The sequence below is a fragment of the Galeopterus variegatus genome, unplaced genomic scaffold (assembly GCF_000696425.1).
Source record: "Galeopterus variegatus unplaced genomic scaffold, G_variegatus-3.0.2 Scaffold4778, whole genome shotgun sequence".
NCBI classification, from domain to species: domain Eukaryota; kingdom Metazoa; phylum Chordata; class Mammalia; order Dermoptera; family Cynocephalidae; genus Galeopterus; species Galeopterus variegatus.
In genome coordinates, this window is record NW_007730889.1 from 75,488 (window position 1) to 82,656 (window position 7,169).

General features: G+C 50.7%; 2 protein-coding genes across 2 annotated transcripts; both read right to left on the reverse strand.

Annotated features, from left to right (window-relative positions):
* Positions 1-2,125: 2,125 nt before the first annotated feature.
* Positions 2,126-2,773, reverse strand: CRCT1 (cysteine-rich C-terminal 1). The gene is made up of 2 exons (XM_008588332.1): positions 2,659-2,773; positions 2,126-2,304 (listed from the first exon to the last, which is right to left on the reverse strand). Exons 1-2 carry the CDS (start codon positions 2,771-2,773, stop codon positions 2,126-2,128), a joined length of 294 nt encoding a protein of 97 aa, XP_008586554.1.
* A 3,489-nt stretch (positions 2,774-6,262) lies between these two features.
* LCE5A (late cornified envelope 5A) lies at positions 6,263-6,640 on the reverse strand. The gene has a single exon (XM_008588334.1). It carries the CDS (start codon positions 6,638-6,640, stop codon positions 6,263-6,265), a length of 378 nt encoding a protein of 125 aa, XP_008586556.1.
* Positions 6,641-7,169: the final 529 nt, after the last annotated feature.

Consider the following 7,169-nt stretch of genomic DNA (forward strand, 5'->3'; position numbering starts at 1 on the left):
GATCAACGTGCCTCGTGTACAAGGTTATGTGCTCCCGTTCAGATTCACATGTCTCTCAGTGAGTCACCACCTTTCTTTTCCAAAACTCAGGGCTCAGCTTCCCGCTGAAGGGTTGGCCCTTACCCTCAGACTGGCTCTCCGGTCTGTCTCTACTGAGTCAGGCAGTCCTCCCTTCTACCTCACTGTGCACCAAGGCCAGGGCTTGTTGCTTCAACACACATCCCTAGTGTGGGGGAGGAAGGTCCATGGATGACATCATCTGTTTGTAAACAGTTGCCACAAATTACTTCCCACTGGGAATCACAGAATCTCAGAGATGGAAGTGAGGGCTGCTCCCACGCAGAGCAGGACTGCCTCTCAGAGCCTCCCTGACAGGGGGTCATTTGTCCTCAGCATCAAACATGCTGGATGAATCAATGGGCATTTCTGACCTCACCTCTGAGCACATGCCTTTGGTAGCCGGCTGCTGGGTGGGTGCCATGACATAGATCGCCAGTCACTGGGTCACTGATGGAGCAGCAGTCAGGAAGCCAAACTGTAATTTTCTAAGAGGCTGGGTGTGTCCACAGAGGCTGGAGTGTCCCCTCCCCTGGGTGGTGGTGACTTCTAAGGCAGTAGAGCATGACACTTTGAGGGTGACAGCATGAACTTTGGAGTCAGACAGACCCCAGTTCAAATCACATCGCCCTCCCTCGCCATCCATGGGCCTTAAGCATCCACTAGCTGTGTGACTTTGGCCAAGTCACTGGAACTCTTGACCTCCAGTTTCTTCACATACAAAAAATGGGGAAATTAATGTCTTTATTTTGAGATTATGGTGAGGATTAAGTGAGATAATATATGTAAAGTGCCTCACCTTGTGCCTGAAACAAAGTTAGAGCCCAATAAATAGTAGCTATTGTCACTATTATGATCACTATTATTATCTCGTCCCTTTTGAACCCAGCAGACACCACGCAGAGGACGCTGTTCTACCCTTTTCCTCTTGCCTGAAATGAGTAGGTAAAATCTGTGCCCACAGGGCTGGATTTCTGACATATTTGGGATGACCCCACCACTGCCGCCACAACCACCACCTCTCAAGAATGAGATTCCCCGTTTCTGAGCACAGCATGTCACACCTGCAGAGTCCTGGAAACCATGGTTCCAGGTCATGCCTCAGCTGAACCACTGAGACCTGAGGGGGCAGTTCCCAGTCTCCTAGAAGGCTCAGCTTGAGAAAAGCTTCCTCACCCAGCAAGTAAAGTAGGGGTCAATGATCCTCCATGGGGGGGGGGGGACACTCAGCTGGCCTGATTCCAAAGCCCCCAAGAGTTGCCAGTCCAAACCTTTGCCACACAGCTGCCTGGACCTCATGCACAGGCCAGTGAGCATCTCAGCAGTAAGGATCCAGAAGGCTTGTGGGGGGTGCCAAGCAGAGCAGGGAGGAGCATAATACCCGGAATCACACGTCCAGCCACGCTGTCATGCACTGGCTGAGTGACTTTGAGCAAGTTGCTTAACCTCAGTTTCTCTTCTGTAAAATGGGTATAACACCCACCTCAGCGAGTCATTATGAGTTTTAGATGATTCTTAGCTGGTAAAGTCCTTAGTAGAGTTAGAACAATCAATATGTGATTGCTGCTATCATAATTAACTACTAGAAAGGCATGAATTGTAGTGTTCTACCTTTCACAGACATTGCAAGCCTTTCTACAAGAGCTGAATGAGAGGTAGTGGATGAGGTAATAGAACGAGATTAATAAATACACGAATGAAGGAACAAATAGGAAAAGTGTTCTCAGGAGGTAGAAGCTTTATTATGACGTCTTCAAAGGACATTCAAATCAGAAGGCACTTGCTGTATGAAGCCCCTGCAAACGGTAGGGTCCAGTGTCCCATCCATGGTTCTCAGATCCTCGGGGAGGAAAATCATGTCGGGGTTCCGGGAGTTTTTGGGGGCCGAGAACAAAGTGGGTTTCTGAACATCAAAGTGCAATTAGCTTTATGGGGGCAAACTCCGAGGCCCAGCCCCGCATGGGAGTCATTATTACTACGGGAGGGGCGGCGGGGTGCAGGAGCAGCAGGCGGGGCGGGCCGGCCTGGGCTCGGAGGGTCGCTCTAGCGCAACTTTCGGGGCGCAGGCTCAGCAGCCGCCGGAGCAGCAGCCCGAGCTCTGGTTGTTGCAGGAGCTCTGGGACCTCTGGCTGCCGCCCCCACAGCAGCAGCAGCCACGACTTCGCTGCCGGCGGCGCCTCCTTGGAAAGCAGCAGCAGCTGGTGGAGCTGGAGCCGCAGCAGCCCGAGTCTCCGCAGCAGCCTGAGTCTCCGCAGCAGCCGCCGCCCGAGCTGGAGCCGCAGCAGCCCGAGTCTCCGCAGCAGCCTGAGTCTCCGCAGCAGCCGCCGCCCGAGCTGGAGCCGCAGCAGCCCGAGTCTCCGCAGCAGCCTGAGTCTCCGCAGCAGCCGCCGCCCGAGCTGGAGCCGCAGCAGCCCGAGTCTCCGCAGCAGCCTGAGTCTCCGCAGCAGCCGCCGCCCGAGCTGGAGCCGCAGCAGCCCGAGTCTCCGCAGCAGCCTGAGTCTCCGCAGCAGCCGCCGCCCGAGCTGGAGCCGCAGCAGCCCGAGTCTCCGCAGCAGCCTGAGTCTCCGCAGCAGCCGCCGCCCGAGCTGGAGCCGCAGCAGCCGCCGCCGCAGCAGGAGGAGGAGGCGGCGGGCGCCGGGGCGGGCGTCGGGGCGGGGCCCTGCGAAGACCCCTTGGAGAAGCCTTTGGCGGAAGAGGCGCACTGTTGGGAGGACATCGCGGGATGCACGGCGCACCTGGAAGAAAGGCAGTCTTTCAAAGGCGAGCAGACCTTTTCTTTCCGACAGTGGAACTCAGGGCTTTAGAGATTTGGCTTAGTGAACAACTCAGCCTGGCATGGTGCAAGGGGAAAAAAGCACCAAGAAAGAGGGAAAGCAAAGAAAGAACCCCCAAACGGATGTTTTCAGTGAATTAAAAATGCATAGAGCCGGAAACTGTCTATGCAAATAATTAATGGTTTTCCATTTCCTCTGATTAGAATAAGGACCACCCAAGTTCTCCGCAGTGGAAAATAAAGAGGATATTGTGGCAATATCTCTGTAAGATCCAGTCCAAAATCTTCTCTTGGCTCTTTTCCTCTCCTCCGTTTAACTTTGGCCACAGACCTTCAAGTGATATTCTCCTAGCTACCAGCATTGTATAAACACCCCATCAGTTAACAAGTACCCAAATTGCACGTGTCCCTGCCTGCTGGGTCTAAACAATCCACAAATGCCAGAAGCATGTCCTGGCCATTCTTTCTTGCCTAAGCCTCTCATCCCCCATGACCATTGGGAAAAGGAGAGTTGTGCAAAGAATGGAAATATCCCTCTCCAGAGAGCCAAGAGACCTGAGTTCTAGTCGCAGCTCTTCCACAGACTTTCTGCGTAACCTTGCAAAAGTTACCCCGTGTCTGGCCTTCATGTCCTCATTAGTATGATGAGAAGTTGGCTCACTTGAAATTTAAGGTGCTTTCCAGGGCTCTCCTTCCATACCCACCTGCTGGCTATGTTCTGCCTTCTCTTCCCTTCTGTCTTCAACTCTTCCCAACCTCCCCCAGGGCCCACTTGGAGACTTACCAAACCCTGACTCCAATGGAAGACTCACTCAGTTCTCCAACTGCAACAGGCCACCTGCTAGGCAGTGGACTGAGCAATATCTAGCCAGGGAACCTTTTATTAGATTCCTATTGGGAGGGGCCCATTTCCCAATAGACACGCTCAGCTGACAGTCATACCCCAGAGACATTCATCACTCAGGTAGCACCGTAGGTGGTGCACATGGGCATCCAAGCCACTCCACAGAGGTGCCAGGATTGCTGTGGCATGTTTACTTTCCAAACAGGACACTGTTTGTAGCTGGTAGGGTTGTGAGTATGCTAAAAGTAGCCATGGGACTCAAATGAGAAGTCCGGCACCTCTCCTTCTGTCTCCTACGATGCGTGCACACATATATGCACACACACAGTACCACTTGCCCACACATCCTTCCCTGTGGAATCATCTATTTGGTCATTTGTGTTGGTTCACGTCTCTCTGGCTCTTGGTCCCTGGCTCCTCAGGGCAGGCCACAGGCCATGTGATAAGCCTGCTGGGTTTCATGCAGATGCTTCCAGTTGGAGTTGAGTGAAGATGATGGATGGCGGGAACCCACCTGTGGAAATCCCAGTGGAGATTTCTCTCTGTCACTGGCCACAGAAGGAAAAAGCCAAGCAAAGTTAAGGAACCATTAAGACTAGAAAAGTTGTGAATATAAGTATGTCACCATATCCCCCATAAGACAGTCCTGGTGGGCCTGAGGGAAAAAATGTGTGCAGGATGCTGGCCTAATTGCAAAATGGCAAGCCAGCCTGAAGGACCCCTGATGCTTCCCTGCTCCCCACCCCTGATTTCCCTTTGAAGCTGGTTCTCCCTGGGGCCACTACCAATAGAAAAGAAAAGAAGAAAGGAAAAGGAAGAAGAAAAAGGGAAGAAAGGAGGGAAGGAGAAAGGAAAAGGAAGAGGGAAGGAGGGAAGAAAAGGAAGAGGGAGGGAGAGAGGGAAAGAGAGAAAGAAAAAAAAAGAGAAGGAAAGTCCTTTCCAAAGGTCTAAAGTGTCCAAGATAAATGGTGCTTTTAGAATAACTTTTAATAATTGGAGAAGACTTTGGAGGTCAACTGGCTTTAGAACTGCTCCTTTATCAATGCAACTGCCCAGAACCATGAATGTGAGATACGAGAAAGATCTAAAACTAAGAATTCAAGAATTAATGGTGAGAGACAGGTTTGGGAATGAGTGAGCTGGGAGTGGCATGAGGGAACAGACAAGGAAAGGTAAGTCACAGAGGATACCAGTTTCATTTAATGTTGCTTTAGAGCCTGATTAACAGGTTGCCTGTACTTACCTGTTGGTGAGTTTAGGTGAGACATTCCATCTTGGAATGAGATCAATATTAGAAAAGAGAAGGAAGTAATGAATTAACAAGATGCAGGCAGGATCTCCTCTGGACAACTATGCAAAGTTCTTTAAAAAAAAAAGTGAAGAAAAAGGTTTGATAGGAATTAATGTGAGGAGATGATTTGGGCAAGTACCTGCTCATTATATGAACCTCCTGTAGCCACATATTCTAAGTTTACCTACCACTACTAACTCTTATCAAAGGAGTGGCCAATTGTTTATTTCATACAAAAGGCTGATTTGGAATTACATTTTCTACTGCAAACTTTTTTAGTATCGCCTAAAGGAAATAGCCCATTCCTAAAGGAATGTTACCTGGAAAACCCAACATGATTAAGGCCCTCCTATTCCCACCTCTCTCTCTCTCTCTCTCTCTCTCTCTCTCTCTCTCACTCACACACACACACACACACACACACACACACACACACAAACACACACACAAACACACACCATGCCCCCATGGTTCTTGACTCAGACCCAATCCAGGATTTCAGGATCCAAGGAAAATGGGTTGAAACATTTCACACCTGGCTCCTAAATTCATGCCCCAGAAACCATCCCCCTCCCTCCAGCTCTCCTCTCTAGCACACGGATGGAAGTCTCTGGAATGTTAATAATCATAAAAGTAAAGAGTGTCTGTTCATTAGAGCCCAGAATGAGCACTTCAGGCAATCTCATTCCCCATGAATAGGAGATAAAGTATTTTTCAAACTATGACCCCCCCCAGAATGTGACCTTTCCAGGTACCACCATCCTCCTCTCCTCAGACCTATCCTGGCTGTCTTCATGCAAGTTTGTGTCAGCCATAATAGTCTCAGACAGGGTTTTTCCTTCAAGATTAAAGTTCCCACATTGAAAACGTGAAAGGGAAAATTGTCTCCCAGAGACATAAGTAATGTGAAGCCAAAATGTGCTTCCCACAAGCTTTTTAAAGGGTCCACTGACACTTAAAACAAAGGAAGGGAAGGGCGGTTGATGCAGGGAGTGGGGAGCAGGAGAGGTGAACAGAACACAACTGGGAGGCAGTGACATCAGGAAGAAAAAGCTTTATTGTTACAGAGAAAATGACTCCCAACACCTGGTTCTGTAGAACTGTGTCTGAGAGGGGAAGCCAGGCCGGTGAATATCAGAGGTTAAGCCTCTAAAGGATGGAATGAACATGGGCAGGAGGAAGTGGAAATGTGAAGCATTTCAGAAGCCTTCTGTGGAAAAACGGGAGACGAGGCGCCTCTGGCTGGGGCAGGTCTTCTGCACTTGGGCTCTGCCAGTGCTGCTCCTCATGGCCTAGGTCAGCAGCAGCCCCCGGAAGAGCAGCCAGAGCCCCCAGAGCTGTGGCAGCAACCAGAGCCCCCAGAGCTGTGGCAGCAGCCAGAGCCACCAAAGTGCTGACCACTGCCACTGCCACAGCAGTCAGAGGTCTGGCGTCGGCGTCGAAGAGACCGGCGGGGCCTGTGGTGGCTCAGGCAGCAGCTGCCACCCCCAGAGCTGCAACAGCCACCACCCCCAGAGCCACAGCAGCCTCCGGAGCTGGAGCTACAGCAGGAAGAGACTGGAGGTGGGCACGGGGCTGGACACTTGGGGGGGCACTTGGGGGGACACTTGGGAAGGCATTTGGGAGTGCACTTGGGAGGGGGCTGGCACTGCTGCTGGCTTTGCTGGCAGGACATCTCAGCAGGAGCTGTATAAAGCTGAAAGACAGTACAGAAGTTTTTAATTCAGCTAGCCCAATGTAACTTCCTTACATTTATAATTGAACTTTGATTTCACAAGATTTTATCTCTATGATGATCAGCTTTTAAAAACATAATCTCCCAAAATCGATGATAAGAAATATACAAATGATTTCAACCTAAAAACTCCATATTTTCAGATGAATTCTTTGCAGCTTCAAAAAGGCACCAATCCCTCATTCCCTTCACCTACCTCCACCCTCCCCTTTCAGAAGAACCCTCCCTTTTAAATCCTCCTTTTTCCTTATCTTTCTTCACAACTGTCCTCAACCTCCACCCAGGGCCTCTTTTTGCCCAAAACACCAGCACCAGAGCTCATCCTAGTCCCTGAGAAGCACTCTACCTGGTTCAGGCACTGGAGCCGATCGATCACCCAGGAGGCAGGTGGACTGAGGTGCTATCAGAGGCTTCTACCTTTTATACAGTTCAGCTCTGACCTGGCATCAGGAGATGCAGACCATGCGCG

Bases quoted from the DNA above. Each gene is read 5' to 3' on its own strand.
- CRCT1 (XM_008588332.1), bottom strand. From the start codon at position 2,773: ATGTCCTCCCAACAGTGCGCCTCTTCCGCCAAAGGCTTCTCCAAGGGG. The intron at 2,305-2,658 runs GCTGCTGCGGCT...GCTGCTGCGGAG, and splicing joins CTCCTCCTGCTGCGGCGGCG to ACTCAGGCTGCTGCGGAGAC.
- LCE5A (XM_008588334.1), bottom strand. From the start codon at position 6,640: ATGTCCTGCCAGCAAAGCCAGCAGCAGTGCCAGCCCCCTCCCAAGTGC.